The 20004-nt window shown below is 38.5% G+C and overlaps 2 protein-coding genes across 3 annotated transcripts in view; one reads left to right on the forward strand and one right to left on the reverse strand.

Moving 5' to 3' along the window:
* Positions 1–8983: 8983 nt before the first annotated feature.
* On the reverse strand, positions 8984–17555 carry LOC108717987 (protein dopey-1). 2 transcript variants are annotated; one of them, XM_018265467.2, is made up of 6 exons: positions 17478–17555; positions 15791–15927; positions 15526–15581; positions 13130–13288; positions 12359–12488; positions 8984–9431 (listed from the first exon to the last, which is right to left on the reverse strand). In XM_018265467.2, the coding sequence occupies exons 1-6, from the start codon at positions 17515–17517 to the stop codon at positions 9192–9194; spliced, it is 762 nt and encodes a 253-aa protein (XP_018120956.1). In that variant the 5' UTR covers positions 17518–17555; the 3' UTR covers positions 8984–9191. The 2 variants fall into 2 exon arrangements, with proteins under 2 accessions (XP_018120956.1, XP_041420598.1); XM_041564664.1 differs by lacking the exon at positions 8984–9431 and adding an exon at positions 10173–10652.
* Positions 17556–17839: 284 nt separating this feature from the next.
* ube3d.S (ubiquitin protein ligase E3D S homeolog) overlaps positions 17840–20004 on the forward strand; it is a 30478-nt gene continuing 28313 nt past the window's right edge. Inside the window, 3 exon segments of the mRNA NM_001095252.1 lie at positions 17840–17873; positions 18134–18290; positions 19478–19668. Of these exon segments, the coding sequence (NP_001088721.1) occupies positions 18142–18290; positions 19478–19668 (340 nt within the window). The 5' untranslated portion in view covers positions 17840–17873; positions 18134–18141.

The following is a 20004-nucleotide window of genomic DNA, read 5'->3' on the forward strand; positions in this document are numbered from 1 at the left end:
ACGCAAGTGCGAGACATTGCAAGAGACAGTGAAGTGAGAGTTCACATGTGCCAAAGAGCGCACACTCGAGTTAACAGATGCCACAAGTTCTGCACAAAATGGTCCGAACTAGGGGAAGGCGTAAAGAGGTACGTGCTTGGCACCCCTCTGCCTTTGCACTCTAGGCACGTGCCTCTTCTGCCTACCCCTAGTTCCGGCCCTGTTTGTAGTGTAACAAGGTGATTCTATCTGTGGCTTAAGTATATATCCATGTTTGCAAGTCCCCATTGTTTTTGTAGATCTGAACATCCAGGAAGCTGATTTTCTGTGAGTTGTAGTTGAGTGTCAATCTCACCAGAGTGTCAAGAGCATTGAGACTACTTACATATCCCTCCAATTGATCTGGTGTACCTGTCCACATGAAGAAGAGATCATCTATATAGCGTCTATAGAAGCTCCCATACTTTTTAAATAGCTCATGCCCATAAATGTTATCATTCTCATATTCGCACATAAATGCATTAGCGTACACTGGACCTACTTTTGAGCCCATGGCGATCCCTGTCCGCTGTATGAAAAAATTGGTTTCAATCTTGTTTGTCCATATATTGCAATATATTTAAGCTGGCCAACTACGTCAAAGTCATCCCATATCTGACCAGTCCTATGCTCAATTTTCATCTGATTCATTAAGAATTCTATTGCTTCATTATACATTTTACAAAGGGACTAGGTTTTACCTGCAACTTACTTACTGCTTTCAAAGTAAACCTCCATACTTGGCTGCCCTTTTATTAGACACCAGTGGGATCACCTGACTATAGCTGGGAAGGGTGGGAGCTACAACATGGAGCTGGTCACTGCTCCTGTATAAACTATAACAAACAAGGGAAAGTTGTGCTCACCACTAATTTTTAAAACCATTAGGCGGGGGTGCAATGAGTCTGTGACCACAAAATACATATAGTCAAATACAAGAGACCTCTGCACTCAACCCATTATCAATATATTTAAGACAGAATTCTTAATGAATCAGATAAAATTGAGCATAGGACTGGCCAGACCAGGGATGACTTTGACGTAGTTGGCCAGCTTAAATATATTGCAATATATGGACAAACAATCCCTGTTTTGTTTAAAGGGTAAGGCATTTTTTAGTAGCAGTATGCACAAAATGTCTCTGTCTTAAATATATTGATGATGGGTTGAGTGCAGAGGACTGTTGTATTTGTCTATATGTATTTTGTGGTCACACCCTCATTGCACCCCCGCCTAATGGTTTTAAAAAATAGTGGTGAGCACAACTTTCCCATATATATATATATATATATATATATATATATATATATATATATATATATATATTCGTCCTCGGACTGGAGCACTCATACAAACAGAGGCCAACTGCCTGGGTGCAGGTTAAGAAAAATGTGTACAAACAAGTATTGGAAAAATCGCACACACAGGACTTGTATAAATGAAAAAAAAACACACTAAATAAAATTTTGTTTTTTTTCATTCATACAAGTCCTGTGTGTGCGGTTTTCCAATACTTATATATATATATATATATATATATATATATATATATATATATATATATATATATATATATAACAAACAAGGGAAAGTTGTGCTCACCACTAGTTTTTAAAATCATTAGGCGGGGGTGCAATGAGGGTGTGACCACAAAATACATATAGTCAACTACAAGAGGTCCTCTGCACTCAACCCATTATCAATATATTTAAGACAGAGACATTTTGTGCATACTGCTACTGAAAAATGCCTTACCCTTTAAACAAAACAGGGATTGTTTGTCCATATATTGCAATATATTTAAGCTGGCCAACTACGTCAAAGTCATCCCATATCTGGCCAGTCCTATGCTCAATTTTCATCTGATTCATTAAGAATTCTATGGTTTAATTATACATTTTATAAAAGGGACGAATACGTTTTACCTGCAACTTACTAGCTGCTCTCAAAGTAAAACTCCCAAACTTGGCTGCCCTTTTATTAGACACCAGTGGGATCACCTGACTATAGTTGGAGGGGGTGGGAGCTACAACATGGAGCTGGTCACTGCTTTTGTATAACTATAACAAACAAGGGAAAGTTGTGCTCACCACTAGTTTTTAAAATCATTAGGCGGGGGTGCAATGAGGGTGTGACCACAAAAAACATATAGACAAATACAAGATATATATATATATATACAGTACAGCTCTAATGTTTGGAATATATGGTAACAGCGGCAAAGCATGGAAAAGGTCACAACGTTTTAAGTTTTGGTCTAAAAGTATTTAACAAGTGTAAATGACCAAAGTGATTTATAAGATTTTCAGCTAAAATACTGTAACATAGAGCTGATCAATAACATCTTTCTCCCAGTTATGCTCATTAGAAGAACTGTTGTTGGTAAAATGATTGATTTTCCTAGTGCTCCCAAAACAGCGTGCATTTTAGTGAAAAAAAGAAGGTACCCGCTCATTTTCAGCAAGCAAAACACTCAATTAGCCAGCTAAAATTTCAAATTATTGACTCAGCTGAACTACCTAGGAGAGGGGGAGACAGATTGATGCTGCTGCATAAGCTGGAGATGCAGTGGATTCACAGGCTTGACACAGTGTGGCCCAGAGGTTTGAATAAAGATTACACTCCTGCTTTATTTATTAATCAGTAGGTCAGTAGACTTTGAGTGTTACAGTTATTACTCCTTGAAGATTAACAATTTTTTCTTTTTTCTTTAAAGGGTAGTAAGAATGGTTTGGGAGTCGGAAAATTCTGAGTGCAGTTATTACCTTCTGCATAAGAAACCATGGAATAGAATGTTGCAAGAAAGGTAATACAAGCGTCTCAGATCTTCCAATACTTTGATTTGATTTGTACAGAATTGCCAGAAAGGATAACACTGAACAAGAGACTTTTTCCTATTGTTGGGTTATTGCCAATATAAAAACATGATTTGCCAATATAAAAACATGATTTGTTGTAATTACCACTAGATTGATACACTGAATAGTATATATGGACATATGTCCAGGGAATATAAAATTTTTTAACATTTTTTAACATTTTTAATGAATTTGTATCTTTTTGTATCCAATGTATGTTACATTGTAATTGATGTCCCCGCCCATCACTCCCCTGACCTTCCCCGCCCCCACTGATCACTATTTAACACAGAGTAACGAGTGTAACCACATGCTTGATAAAGAGTCCTGTGTGACTCGAAACGTCGCATTATTTTGTCTACTGCAAATGAGCCAATAAATCACAAAGAAAATTTACTGAAACAGCGTGTCAGTGTGCTGCGGTCTGTTGGAGATTTCATATGATTGGAACCCATGGCAGAGTGGGAATATGACTGCTAAGCACCTGGTCCTAAAAAGGAAAAGAAACAGAGGTGAGCGCTTCATACTTGTGTGGAATATATGTATTTTGTGGTCACACCCTCATTGCACCCCCGCCTAATGGTTTTAAAAAATAGTGGTGAGCACAACTTTCCCATATATATATATATATATATATATATATATATATATATATATATATATATATATATATATATATATATATATATATATATATATTCGTCCTCGGACTGGAGCACTCATACAAACAGAGGCCAACTGCCTGGGTGCAGGTTAAGAAAAATGTGTACAAACAAGTATTGGAAAAACCGCACACACAGGACTTGTATGAATGAAAAAAAACACACTAAATAAAATTTTGTTTTTTTTCATTCATACAAGTCCTGTGTGTGCGGTTTTTCCAATACTTATATATATATATATATATTTATATATATATATATATATATATATATATATATATATATATACAGTACAGCTCTAATGTTTGGAATATATGGTAACAGCGGCAAAGCATGGAAAAGGTCACAACGTTTTTAGTTTTGGTCTAAAAGTATTTAACAAGTGTAAAGGACCAAAGTGATTTATAAGATTTTCAGCTAAAATACTGTAACATAGAGCTGATCAATAACATCTTTCTCCCAGTTATGCTCATTAGAAGAACTGTTGTTGGTAAAATGATTGATTTTCCTAGTGCTCCCAAAACAGCGTGCATTTTAGTGAAAAAAAGGAGAAAAATATTCATCAGGTAAAGAAATAGTGCCCTCTACTGGTCACAGTACATAGCACAATAAAAAAATATTCTGGTTTTAGGACTTATATTTGTTGGATGTCTGTGGTGTGAATAATAATAAGTGTGAAAAACAATATGCCCAGTGGGATCTAAATTTTCATTTGTATCAGAATATGTGTGGCAATGCTCTTGCACTGAAACATGGGATTAAGCATCAGTTAAAACAATTGCTACAAAAGACCTGGAAATCATTTTATCTTTTTTAGTTAATGCACTTAACTCAGTGGTATGTCCTGAAATTCTTTAGCTTGGACTGATAAACCTAATTACCCTAGATAGAATTTACAGAGAAGAAAGGCCAAGTTCTCCCAATTTTAACTTTTAACAGCGTGTTGCAACTTTCGATTTAGATAATGCAGATTATCCCAAGATAATTGATATTACAGGGCCCCACAGCAAATGAATTCTAGAGCCAATACATATCCAGAGGTTGTCCTTTTATACCAAAATATTAAGGGTCTCATGGGGACCCCTATACCTCCTGGGCCCCCCTGCAGCCGTAAGGTCTACTTCCCAAATAGTTACGTCCCTGAACATGGCGTATGAATGGCAGTGGCACCTATAAGAATTAATATTTAAAACTATTACTGCCATAGATATTTGTGTCTTTAATCTGGAATTTCCGCTTATTGTGATGCAACCAACTAATTTGCTGCAAAGATAATCCTAAACTGCTAAATTCCAAGTTTATTGCAATGTTTGTTTTAAAGCATCCTTTAAAAAAATGTTACTGCCTACTTTTCATTAGCCTTACACTGACACACTACTGATATTTAAGGGCAGTCAGGTTCAGGGAATAAAATTATAATAGGATACAGGGCATTGCTGTATGATGAATGACACATGTTGGCAGCTTCTATGTTTCTATGTTTGCACTGCACAGTATCTGATATCCAATCAGAACAAAATACCTGGGAAAGTAGTGCAGTATTTTATGATGGGGGAAAAAAGAGCAAAGCAAATGTTCTATTTACAGAGTTCCTTTATTCCTCCTGAATATTAATTACATGTTAAAAAACATTATAAAAATCTGTGTCTTTTTCCAACAGACTTAATTGACACCACAATTTTACATCAATCATCAGCACCTACATTTAGGAATCAAAGGGATTTCTGGAGTGAAAAACTTCCACGTACAAGTGCCCAACAAGCAAATGCACAAGATGTTGCCGTGAACTCCCATAGCAGTGATTGGGGTTATTTTTGGAAATCTGCCTGTTTTCTACAGCCCTAAATATACATGATGTTATACAGTGTACCTTGTCAGCATAGATTATGCAATTGCTCAGTATAAAAATAAAAACTGGGTAAATAGATACCGTAGGCTGTGCAAAATAAAAAATGTTTCTAATATATTTAGTTAGCCAAAAATGTAATGTATAAAGACTGGAGTGACTGGATGTCTAACATAATAGCCAGAACACTACTTCCTGCTTTGCAGCTCTCTTGGTTTCCACTGATTGGTTACCAGGCAGTGACCAATCAGTGACTTGAGGGGGGGTCACATGGTTCATAACTGTTTGCTGTTGAATCTGACCTGCATGCTAAGCAAACTCACTAAACAGTTATGTCCCATGTGGCCCCCCTTCAAGTCGCTGACTAACTCAGAGTTAGAGAGCTGAAAAGCAGGAAGTAGTATTCTGGCTATTATGTTAGACATCCAGTCACTCCAGCCTTTATACATTACATTTTTGGCTAACTAACTATATTAGAAACATTTTTTATTTTGCACAGTCTATCTATTTACCCGGTTTTTATTTTTACACTGAACTGTTGGCTGTTTCTCTGTTTAACGCAGATACGTTTAGGAAATTGTGACTTGTCACCAGTGTTGCAAGTGGATTTTGCCTATGGTACAAAAATTATTTTTTTCTCTAGCCATCAGCTGTTTTCTGCTTGGATCGTTTGCGTCTGTTTCATTTACAAAACAATTATTATTTAGTACGAATGAACTTCCATGCAGGAGCAGCTGGTATTTCAGGCAAGGTTTCTATTGAGTCCTTCTAGTGAGTTAATAATTCAATGCCCTTGTGTTGCTATTAATAATCTGGAACAGCCATAAAAACAAGGCAACTAATTAAATGCATTATTATTGATGACTATAGTGCAATGTTTTCCCTGTGGCAGGTGACCTTAGTAGGACTTGGACATATAAATCTATTGGGACACTAATAAATAAGGGAGATGCTTTAATTCACAGGGGATGTTATTTGATTTCATACACGTATCACAAAAGGAATTATTTTATGCAGTGGGCATCATGTATACGTTAACACCAAAGCTGGAGGCATGCTTATAAATCATCAAGCATTAGGGGTTAAAGACTGCTTAAGAAACAGAAGATTTGTCAAAAAACATTAAGTGGTCATTCTGTGACAGTGTGCAAATTGTAGAACTGCGGTTTCATATCTAATATTTCATATGCTAAAAAAACAGTTTAAAAGTTCTGAAGGTCAAGTGCACTGATTTGTTAACTACACTTGTAGCTACTATCCACCAGCACTACTCTACACTCCTGTTCAGCAAGTAAATCATTAGCCTCCATGTCTGATTGGGTGTTTATATTTGTCAGGAGCCGACCTGATTTAAGCCCCTTTCCCTGTCTCCCGCAGTAACAGGCCCATCTCCTGTTGTCAATAATTTGCACTAAAACTAAACCTACTTATTAAATTGAAATTCATTAAATCATCACTTTTTTCGCCCCTTGTTGTGTAGAAACTGCCATCTTTGTATTTGTCCCTAGCACTCATCAGGTTCAACATCATTGCCATATAATACATATTATTGAAAAAGTATCCTAGCACTGTACCATGTACATACAATTACATTAGAAAATACAGTCAGTAGTAAGAGATCCTTTCAGCTGCCACTATTTTTGTAAGATGCCTATACTGCAATGGTTTTTCTGAAACCTTATTATATACAATTAAATGTATTAATAATATTCATAAATATTGTTTTGTCAGCCAGTTTTGGGGAGGCTAGCCTTAATGAAATCCGCCATGGGGTGCTCCATGTTATTGGTTGCTCGCCCATTTTAAATTCTCTTTGTATGGAGGGTTTAAAACTTCTTTCCATATGTGGCCCATCATAAGTGGAGCTGCTGGTATGCTGCTGATATGCTTCAAGTTTATAAGTTTCAACCATTTGTTTAAAGCTACTAGAATCAATCCAGTATACCCCATGTAATTGTGGTTATATTACCCACTTATTAAAATACAGGGACTGCTAGAAAACCATTTTTATATTCTTATCTTACCATCTGGAAGAGAGCAAGGCTAAGCACAAAAAAAAATGCAGGAAATACAGTCCAGACTGGAGAGTCTTTTAGTTTTATAGTTCAGGGCTGTCCAACTGGCGGCCCGCGACCCCCCCCCCCCCCTCATATGGCCCTCCACATCAAAGTCTGCCTGCTGTGTCTGTTTACCATATGTAAACTTTAAAAGGTATCACTACAGCCATTAACTGGCCCCTGCATTGTTTAAACCACAAATTCAGACTAATCCGCTGCATTGTTCACACCTGTGATCCCCCTGCATTGTTCACACTTGTGACACTTCTATTGTTTATATCCTAAAGGCCTGTACTGTTCACACCTGAGACCCAGACTGAAACTGTCCACATTGTTCTCCTGTTCACACCTTATACAAAATGCTAATGGGGCACCAGCACTGTGTCACTGTATGTAGTACATATTAGACTGGTCCTGATTCCTGTCTCCTGCTCTGTTCTGCCTTCCCTATGCTCCCTGTGTGTGTCATATTTTGGTATTTATTCTGGGGGTTTGTTAGCATTTGAAAATTATTGTTAGTGGCCCCTTAGGTGTTTAATCATATGCTGGGGTACTGTATTATACACAGGGGAGGAGGAGGCATATGGATTTATGGGTATGTCTTAATGACAACTTTTTTCACATATGGGTGACATCCCTGCCAGGGCAGGCACAAGGTAGTTCAGCACCCTAGGCAAGAGCTTCAATCAGTGCCCCCCCTGTCCTGTATTACCATTTCCCTCCTTACCATGATGGAAAATATTTTAAATAAAGAGAGCAAGAAAGTGTACAACACTTTTTCATTGATATTACTGCCCCTTGTACCTGTACCAGCAAGCTCAGCAGCCATCCATCATACAGCCCTCCAGCAGCCATCATATTGCCCCCAATCTTTACTTGTGTCAGCAGCAGCCAAAAATAAATCTGATCACATCATATTGCCCCCAAGTATTTATGTACCTGTGCCAGCAGCAACAGCAAACATATGGGCCCCAAATCTGTACCTGGCTGTGCCAGCAGGAAGCTTCACACTTTACAGTAATAGAAAGAATGTCTTCAGTTCAGTGCAACTGTGCAAGGCTGAGAGCAGCGAGAGCCACACCAAGCAGGCCACCAGCTCTCTGCCTCTCTCTGTCACCCAACACATCAGTGACATCATTAACGCATGTACGCACGTCGCGCTGCACCGCACAGAAGGAGCTATTACTTGCCGGCAAGAGGGAGAAGGGGAATGAGATGGATTCCACCCAACTGGGTAACCATGATTACTGAAACAAATTATTAAATAAACGCTTGAAAAAAGTGTGCCCCTCAATGATGGCGCCCTAGACAGCCGCCTACTCTGCCTACCCCTAGTTCCGGCCCTGATCCCTGCAGTGAGCACCAACCATTTGGTTTTTTGGTGTGCTATTGATGTGAGCATGGTCTTGTGGTAACATGGGTATGGTTTCAAGTGGGTGTGGTCTAAAACAGGGAGTGGCTAACACTGGCTTCCGTTATCGGCCCTCCACCATGTAGATTGGAAAAATTCCGGCCCTCGGTACCATAGAAGTTGGACAGAACTGTTATAGTTGATTTTATTTACAAATAAAAATATTTAAATTAAATATGATCTAATGAGAAGAAGCAAGTTTCATACAGTACAAACAAGGTAGAAAAAAATCCAAATGCTGTACAGCTCAAATGTGATGATCATGATTAGTGGCTTTAGATTAGCTCTTCAAAACACCCTCAAGAAAAACTCTCTCGAGCATCTCCTCAATTTTTTGTCTTATTTTGCTGGAGAACAGTTTTCCATTTTAATGTCTTTGTTGGGAAAAGAGCTTTGGTAAAGTATCGAGCTCCCTGATTGTCCAACGCATCTGCTGGTGATTTTGCTATTGAAGACTTGGCTTAGTACGTTGAAAAAAGGCAGTAGCTGCTCGATGGTGCGGACGCTGTAGACTGTTAGGAGGAGGTTTCCTGGGTTCCAGTCTAGTGTTCTCCCTGAGCAGTCGTCCTCTGGATTTTTCTGAAACAACACAGAGGTTATATACAGTAAAACCCATGGTTTTCAATTGCTTACTGAATTCTAGTTCCCAGCCATTCAGCAAAAGTTTGGGAGAGTAATTACATACTGCCAGGAACATATAAAACTGAATCAGCCAAGAGTAAAATTCATTAAAGATGTCTCAAATCAGATGTTGAACAAATTGGTAACCTTGTTAACTATGAGCAAATTATTCCTGGATAATCTGATGGTCTCCATCACTCAAACAGGACACTATTGTATTAGAGAGGGTACAGAGAAGGGCAACTAAACAGGTGAAAGGTATGGAAAATCTTAGTTATGATTGGGGATGTTCACACTGGAGAAGAGGCATTTAAGGGGAGATATGATAACTATGTATAAATATATAAGGGATCATATAATAATCTCTCTAATGCTTTATTTACCAGTAGGTCTTTCCAGCTGACACGAGGTCACCCATTCCGATTAGAAGAAAAGAGGTTCCGCCTAAATATTCGGAAGGGGTTTTTTTTACAGTGAGAGCTGTGAAGATGTGGAATTCTCTCCCTGAATCAGTTGTACAGGCTGATACATTAGATAGCTTTAAGAAGGGGTTGGATAGCTTTTTAGCAAGTGAGGGAATACAGGGTTATGGAAGATAGCTCATAGTCCAAGTTGATCCAGCGACTAGTCCGATTGCCATTTTGGCGTCAGGAAGGAATTTTCTCCCCCTTATTGGTGAGGCTTCAGATGGGTTTTTTGCCTTCCTCTGGATCAACTAGTAGTTAGGCAGATATAATAAAAAAAAAAGGTTGAACTTGATGGACGTGTTTCTTTTTTCAACCTTACTTACTATATTACTATGTTACTAAATACAGTCAAAGTTCATATCTTTACAAAAGGCAGACTATACAGCAGGTTACCCAACAAATAGTTCCTGCAATGCCGAATAAACGTTAAAAGCTGGCTGTGCACAGTCCAATTTTACCTGCCATCCAGACTTAGTTGGTTGCTTACTGGACTGTATAAGCGGCCAATATCTGTCCCCTTATACAAATATCTGGCTGAGACAAATATAAATATATATTAGGCATGTTTAAAAATCCTGGTTGGGACTGGATTGCATGTGTTTGTTGATAAGGTTCTCTTCCGACAGGCCTGCATAAGTCTCTATTATAATCCAATCTTTGGTCTGGGGGCCAATGTTCAGATCAGCCTGATTTTAAGTCGAATGTTGGTGACCTAATCAGACAAAGAGAACAGTGATGAAGCAGCAGAAACTCCAGTTCTGCGTTAAAAATTCTACACTTTTTTTTACTGATTTACTGATTAAAAGCAAATAAAACAGCATTGGGAACTGCCAATGTGGTTGTTAAATGGTTAACAGTAAAGCTGTAGCATCCCCTTAATCACTTAGAAATCCTTTTCCTCCTCTAACACACAATTTCCCTCCCTCGGGAATTGACTTTGGCTGTTGGCTCATGAGCATGCTCAGTTATACTCAGCTCAGATTTCTAAACACACCCTCCAGTCGAACAGCCAATGAAGAGATAGCATTGCTGGTTCACATTGAAACTCTGCTCTAGTTGTCTGGTCCTAGGTTTTGTTCCATTTCCATTTATAGATGGTTTGCAGAACTGCACCAACTTATGGAAGTAAGTGGAGACCTACTTTGGTGTATTCCCCAAAATGGGGCATACTTCACAAATGGTTGTCCTTAAAGGGAATATACCATTGTAAGCAGGTCCGGACTGAGAATTAAAATAGGCCCTGGCATTTCAGGTACACAATCAGCCCACATAGAGGCCCAAACAGCCCCCACCAGCCCACTAAATACTGACTTTCTATGGCACCTTATAGCAGCCCCTCTGGCATTTGCCAGAACCCACAGATTGCCAGTCCGGGCCTGATTGTAAGACATTTACCAGAATAAAACATATTGTAATTGTGATTACATTGTTACAAACAGTACGTACGAGTGAACATTGTGTCCTCTTAAAAGATTAGGGAATGCTTTTAGTATAAAATTGAAGGCAAACTAGAATATGTGTGGTAAGTGTGGGATTTAATATCCTAGTGTTAAATGATAGAACAAATTCAGATTCCTTTGTGAAAATGGAATCATTTAAATGCTTTAAATTTATGAGAAATATATTGTTTTTTTGCCCTCGATATGCTTTGAACACCAAATATATCTAGTCTGGTTTAATATGGTTATTTTCTTATGTCCCAGTGTTTGGGGGCTTTTGGGGTTTTCTTTAATTCCATACTTTTTCAGTTTCCAATTAACAGCTCTGTGTATTGTGTGTGCACTCTATGCACTTAATATACATGTTTTATGTGGCTATGACTAAGGGTGGAAGCAATTGAAATGTGTTAGGTTCCTGATGCTGTTGGAGTACAGAGTCAGATGTTGACGCAGCACAACAGTGGCTACTTTGCCACTTTTGTTATAGCTTGAAGCTTTGCACCTAGTTGGATTAAATAGCAACCACCTTGCATACTAGCATTGGGTGGTGAGTAAGAGTGGCTTTACTTTCCTTCTAATTACACAAAGAGCCATTCACTTCATGACCTCGCCAACTGAATGGATGTTGATATGTAAGGATGACATCATTGCACGCATTATTACTGGAAGCAGTGAATGTCTGACAAAGTTTGATTGTAGAGGCATAAGAGATATGACAATGTAATGCCAAGATACACAATGTTCGACTTATTACACTACTGTGCTTATTCCAATGCTCAGGCCTAAAGACCACCAACCAAAGAGCAGCAATTGAAAGATGAAAGTTTGGGTTGCTTATAGGGGAAGGAGACATGTTTTTAAAGAAAAGTGCCTAGTATTTTTACCATCAGTGTTTTAAATGATCATCAAAGAAAGATGTTAAATACTGTTCTATTTTTTCACCAGTACATTTTTTAAAGTTATGAACACAAAAGAATACCTTGGCTCTTTTCCTCAGCAGCTTTGCAAGGCGAACAACATATGGTTTGAATTCCCTTTGATGTGTGCCTTGTCTGTGCACCTCCAAACCTGCGTCATCGGAAGCTTCCGGGATAAATGCCCATCTGTACCTAGTGTTATCAAACACAATGTGTTTAACATATTGTGTTGCATGTAGCCAGTGCAATAGGGCAACAAGGTATGGGAGATTATAAATGGCTTTAAAAAAGATTACCGTACTCTTCCATTTAAGAGCTCTTTGCTTTCAGCAAACAGCTAATTTAGAAAGAACACTAATCTCATATTCTTTCAATTTTTGCTCTGCATATAATATTATAATTATATTGCACTAACCTTTACAGTTAAATGATCTCACTGTATGCTGTAGTGCTGGGGAATAACAATTTGCATGTGGTTTCACTATTTATTTTGTATTTGATCACTGAATTTACTCCTGTTCAGTATGGCACTTAACCTTAATCTTCAGCCACTAAATTTAGCAATGAAGCAGTAGTAGCAATGACAGATTGTAAATTAACAGGAGAGGGACTAAAATGATTACAAATGAATACAATAATTGCCCCAAGATCAAGACATTTTCTGCTTCTCTTCTCTTCCACCCATGTAATCACACTCACAACATTATGTTATGACCCGAGTTTTGATAGTAGTAGTTCTGTACCTCAACTGAGGCAAAACATACACATTCTGCAAGCATGAGATTTCATCGTCAATCTTATGCATTCAACATCTTATGAGACATTCAACTTACATCTGAAACTGAGGAAGGTTTTCAGAGGGCAAGGCTAAATCGAGAAATTTGCACGCAGACAGATACAGATTTAGCCACCGCTGGCTGTTGTAGGATGTAGAGAAGCCATTCCCTCCAGTATAAGTTGTCTCCAAACCAGCAACTGATGGCACAGATATCCTAGAATAAGAAAGAGTTATTAAAGTTCCATAAAGAAGAAAAAAGCATGACAGTCAGACTGAGCCCAGCAGTTAAAGGAGAAGGAAAGCAATCAGTTTATTGCCAATAGATTAGCCACAATAGTGAAAGCTATAATACTATATTTATTCTGCAGAATGCTTTACCATACCTGAGAAAACAGCTCTAGAAGCTCTGTTTGTTTAGGATAGCAGCTGCCATATTAGCTTGGTGTGACATCACTTCCTGTCTGACTCTCTCCCTGTTCACTCATAGCTCTGGGCGCAGATTACAGCAGGGTGGGGAGAAGGGATGTCTGATACAGAAGTCCATGTATAAACAATAGAAGGAAAGAAATGCTGTGTTTCTTTTGACAGAGGACTCAGAGCAGCATTACTTTGATGGTTTACTGATGTGTTTATATAGACCTTTCTGATAAAGATTACTTAATTTTAACCTGCCCTTCTCCTTTAACAAGGTAGAATGTTATGCTGAGCTCAGCTTCATTGACTGCTCAATATTGTGAACCATTTGGCACAAAACTATTCACCAGATATGCATTTTCTTTGGCTGCTTAGCCATAAGGCTGCAAAGCTCAGAATTATGGGAATGTTCTCTCCTATTGACTATTTTAATCAAATTTTGTTTGTGGCAAAAGTATGGAAACCTCTAGGATTCTTCATTCATTTGAAGTGGAAATTAGAGGCAGGTGTTTCAGTCACTGATGACAATCAAGTCTGAGTCTGGGGGGCCCTGCCTAATTTAAACAACAGGCATCTGAGTCTACACTATCCAAGTGTGTCATGGCTCAAACAAGGGCAATTTCTAAGGACCTCAAAAGACAGTTTGGACTCCACCTGTCCAGTCAGGCAAATTGTATACAATTCACCCAAACACTAGCAATGTACAACGTAAAGTTGAGGTACAAAACTACTACTAACAAAACAAGGGTAATAACCTGAAGTTGTGACTGTGATAAAATGGGTGGAGGGAATGACAATAGCAACCAGAAAGTTGATTGAGTTTGGGGCATTAAAATAAAGGGTAATTGATCTTGTTTGTCTTGCAGAACAGTGGTAGGCAGCAAGCAAATATGGAATCATCAAATGCTAATGCTAAGTGAATTGGTTGCACGTAAGGTGCTATGTATGATTGATTTATGTTATTCCATGTTCTGACAGTTATGTAAATTTTATTCAAAGGTATAATGGAAACACCAAGGGGCAAATTCACTTACCTTCGAAGTTGCGGCAGCGTTGGCTTCACCGCACTTCGACAGGCAAAGTTTCGCCAGGGTGCTGCTAATTCACTAAAATCCAAAGTTGCACTCAGGGAGGCGAAAGGTAGCGAAGTTGCGCTAGCGTTAATTCGTCAAGCAAAGCGAAGTTACGCTAGCGATGCCTAATTTGCATACGGCGCCAACTTAAAGTACAATGGACGTATATGTAGCAGCAAATACATTACACTACACAAGCCTGGGAAAGCTTCATAAAGTAAAATAGAATTGTTATTTTGCCCTATACATGTGCCCGCTGTATAGTTTAGGTGCCATATGTTAGGAAATGTAGGGGGGAAGGAGGGTACCCCCGGAAAAATTAACGATCTTTTTCAGCCTATCACCCTTAAAAAAGTAAAAGACGCCAGCGTTTTTTGGGACTTTCAAAATTTCAACTTTTTTTGAAGCAATCCCTATCTACTCTATTGCACTTCGCCTGGTCCGAGGTGGCGAAGGCAAGTCAGGTGCAAGAGGTAACGTAAAATCTGCAAATTAGTGAATTAGCGTAGTTACATCCCTTCGCCATAGTGCAACTTCGCCTGGCGTAAGAGTGAGAACCCGTTCGTAAATCTCCGAAGTAACGAAATGATGTCATGCTGACGATTTTTCAGTAGCGTTAGCCACTTCGCCCTTTAGTAAATTTATCTCCAAGTGTTTAACAGTTACTACTACATGTGAACCAAGTTGTTGTATGTACTACCCTATCCCTTCCCTTGAAAAACCAGAAATAAAAACTTGAAAAAAAATGGAATCATTGCCATATTGATAGATATGGCTTTTGTTATTTGTCACAAAGGATACAGGAATAGTTGAGAAATAGTTACAGGAGTACCAGGAAATGAATTCCTTCACATAAACATAAAAAGTGCCAGCAGTATTTTATTTCCACTAAACAATATTACATATTTTTAGGCATAAACACTTTTTAAAACAATATTTATTTATATGATGTCAAAACTTGTACCTTGTGATATCTTCATCAGCATTAAGTTCTTGCTCCATAAGTAGAAATACTTGTACCTGCAATGAAAAGGTGTTTGATTTGGATTCACATCACTAAAGTGGATTTGATTTGTAAACAGTAAACATATATTTAAAAAGACCTGAATTTTCGTTATTCTCCATGTACTCTTGGATATGAAATATTTATCTGCACCTACGTTCTTTACTAAGAAAAGAACTCTGATTTTAGAAAACAAGAGTACAAGATTAAATGATAAGGAGCACACCAGTTCAGTGATCATAGTTGGCCACAGAGAAGTGAGGTGCTGGGGAGACATCCTCAAGAGCAAAACTCCAAAGAACAGGAATACTTGAGAATGCAGAGTTGGTACCTGTGGCAGCCTTAGGCTCTCCACTAATCTTTCTGAAAGAGAGAGCAAAACAAATCTTTATTTCTGTGAGGCAGGGAACTCAATCCACATCTGATCAACCCAACACTAGCCTATTATCTACATCATAGAAAAAGGATTACTTTACTTAGAATAATTCCTTTATTTCACACGTACCCAATTCAATGAAAATGGCACATGGCATCTTTCCTACTCTGAGTGTAGTATACAACATATATCTCCTGACCATGGGGCTGTATCTTGGTTGTATATAGCACCAACATGCTTACATAGCACTTCACAGAGATGGTTAAAGGGGACCTTACAATCAAAGTACCTATAATAGACACAGAGGTCAATTTCCACCCCTCCACATGAGACTGTAAGCTCTACAGGGCAGGGACCTCCTTCCCACAATGTCTCTTACCACACAGCACTTAAGCTCTCTGTCCTGATATGATTTCCGTGTATATTTATTATGTAATTTGTCTTCCCCGTATATACTTATACTTGTATATATATTGCACTTATATGCACTGTACAACACTGCGGCTCCTTAACAGCACTTTACAAATAAAGTTATACATACTGTACAAACATATAGTGCACATATATTCACACACATACCTATACAGCTTGTGTCAGATGTGTGCATGTGTGTGTCAGCTGGCCTGTCTGTGTCTGAAAGCCAGCGCGTGTGTGTGTGTTCTACTGGAAGCACAGGGAAGAGCAGCGGCCAAATCATTTCCTGAAAAAGGAAGACATTTGTCTCTCATATACACACACAATCAGCAAGATCCGAACAGCGCAGCGGGACATCTTCACCTGCTATCCGGGACGGCGGGACAGGCAGGTAAAATCGGTACTGTCCCGCCTAATCCGGGACACTTGGGAGGTAAGTAAAGATACAATACAATGAAAGGGTGTACAGGTATATGATCCGTTATCCGGAAACCCTTTATCCAGAAAGCTCCGAATTACAGGAAGGCCATCTTCAACAGACTCCATTTTATCCAAATAATCCAAATTTTAAATAGTAATTTCCTTTTTCTCTCTGTAATAAAACAGTACCTTGTACTTGATGTGGTGCCATGTCATTCTCGCTCTCGATTTGACCTTTCTGTGATTGCAATGCATAGGTTTTTATCCACACAGTGGTGCAAGCTGTCCATGGAGTGTTCTGTATAGTATTACTAAGGGGTTAGACAAACTCACCCACTTTCTATTCCTGTTGAGTGTTGTCCCATGTCATTCTAATTACCAGCACCTGTATGTATGTGTATATGTGAGTATATATATATATATATATATATATATATATATATATATATATATATATGTGAGTATATATATATATATATATATATATATGTGTGAGTATATATATATATATATATATATATGTGAGTATATATATATATATATATATATATATATATATATATATATATATATATATATATATATATATTCTCCCAGATGACGGCGCTCCAAGGAAAAAGTCCACTAAGACATCAGTTCAAATCAAATGCAGGTTTATTTATGGACCAAAGTTTCGACTCCTTACTGGAATCTTTGTCCATACCTGAGAGCCACTCTCCTTCCGTGAAGAACAAACGCTCCATCCTCCCTCTGAGCCATGTTGCCTTCTCTGCTAGGTAACCATGGGAGGAGCCACACAAGCTGTTGCTAGGCGGAAGTCGTTTTCGCTCGGTTAGACACTCCCTTACCAGCGACGCTAATGTTCTTCTGCTTTCTCACACTCTTTGACCCTACCCGGAATCCGTCGGAGTTAGAGGCGTGTAGTCCATAGTCTGATGCCGGTTGCCTTTCTACCAATCATATCGCAACAGTGTGAGAGCGGGGGACTCGCTGCACCTCTCATATGTCTCTCATATACACACACACAATCATTATCAGGAAGATCCGAACAGCGCCGCGGGACATCTTCACCTGCTATCCGGGACGGCTGGACAGGCAGGTAAAAGCCTTTTTCTCTTTTTATGCCAACTTACCCTTGAAAGTTGCAAGATGTTATACATTATATAAAGCACTGCTGCCTGGAGTTTGTGAGGAAGGGAAGCATGGCTGGTTTGTGGGCTGAGGTAGGGGGCGGGCCTGCTACTGTTTCTGTGCTTGGGGGTCACAGTGCGTAAAAAGTACAAAAATGTGGTCAACAACGTTTTTCAAAACTGGAAATAAAAAGAAATTACACATTCTGTATGTTTTCTTATTGTGCAGGCCAGTAGATGGAGCTGCAGACAGATGCTGCTGTGTGTCCGGCCTCTGGGGCCACTTCCCATTTGAGGGACACAGGGACCAACTCGCAGGGCGACTGTGACATTGTTGTTCGTCTGGAAATTCGGAAAAACATGCAGACTGCTAGTCTCATTGTGGGGTAAGCACTTTATTTTACTAATACATTATAATTTGTCAGCTTGAACTCAGTATGAAGCTACTTGTAGTAGTAGTAGTAGTAGTAGTAGTAGTAGTAGTAGTAGTATGACTCCCATCAATGAACTATGGCTAATGTTATCACATTGCTACCATGGGCCACTTAAATGAGACTGATTGAACTGAAGTTTAGCTGTTTTCAAACTATATTGATATTCCAGAGAAAACAGAAAAGGTTAAATAATTGGCATGTAGTCTATTCCCCTGCCAACTACAAAACATACCAGAAGAAGTCACTTACACGATCTTATTGCTCCAATTTGAGTTGCCATTAATCTGTATGTATTTAAAGAGGGTTACATTCTGCTGCTAGTATCCTTAGGCTGTGGGCACATGGGCTGAAGAGCTTTGTTGCTCTCAGCCTATGTATTTTTGCAGGCTGAGAGAAGCGGGTCTAGTTCGTGTCCCTTCTCGAGTGATATGAAACTGATCCACCCGTGTGAGTACACACGCAGTGAAGTATGCGCACCCAAGCGAATCTACTTCTCTCAGCCTGCAAAAATATGCAAGCTGAGAGCAGAGGAGCCATTCAGCCCATGTGCTCACAGCCTAACTCTTCACTTATCACATATCTCATTTATTTCCATTAAATACTAATGGATTAAATAAAGATTACAAAATCTGACTTCCACTATACTTGAATTATTAAACAGTCAGTAGCAATGTACAAAAGCATTGTGACTCTTTGCCCTTTACTGTATCCATGCATACTTTTCTACTAAAAAAAAAGTTAAAAGGTTTTGCATACTGTTTGTCATCTGTCAAAACACTCCTATGCTCTTCCCTTTATTTTGTCTGAAATAGTTATGTGCACAGATTATTCTTTGCATATTTGTGAAGGGGCCATATTGATTGCCTCAGGAAAGGCACAACAGTAAACCTTGAGATTATTCCTTGAATGCAGCTTTTTACTAATACCTTGTTTGTCAGGCAAGTAAAATAGCAGCTCATTCTCATAGGTATTAATGGCAATGTGGTAGTCTTTATTAACTTGTGCACACAGTACACAATGTCTGGTGCCAAAATAACCATTGTTTAATTTTATGAATGGATTTTGAGATGATTGTAGATTTCTTGAACTTTGTGTTTAGGGAATGACTGATTTAATAATAAATGTCTTTTTTTTTACAGTGGCTTAGGAAGCTTAATAGTGGATGTGTCTCTGAGCCCGTCATTTTTACAGATACAAACTTCTGAGCAGCGCGAGAGGTTCTGTATCCCAGCAGATGTGAAGTTGCTTCCTTCATCTTGCCGTTTAATGCATCAGATTGCTGGAGAAGGATTATACATGCAGCTGAAGGTGGAAACTGCCAACAATACAGGTACTGGCAGAATAAGGGAACACTTTGTTCTAAATATAATCTGCTTTTAGCATTGTGTTATGTTAAGAAACAGGTCATATTGAAAACAGTGACTGCAGATGGACTTGTTACTTTCCATGCTAACGACTGAGCTTTTTTGTTCTGCTTTAAAGTAAAAGCATAAAATGAGTTGTTAAAAAGGAACATGGCTAAAATATTTATTTTAGCCATTTAGCAATATATTGTTCTCTTTTGATTCTTTTTGCATCCCTTATGCATCACTAATGGACCCATCAAATGAAATAGGTGCAATATTTCAGCACTGGGCATCCAAAGTAATAGTTGTCATTACGTTTT

Source organism: Xenopus laevis, chromosome 5S (assembly GCF_017654675.1).
Source record: "Xenopus laevis strain J_2021 chromosome 5S, Xenopus_laevis_v10.1, whole genome shotgun sequence".
Taxonomy (NCBI): Eukaryota; Metazoa; Chordata; class Amphibia; order Anura; family Pipidae; genus Xenopus; species Xenopus laevis.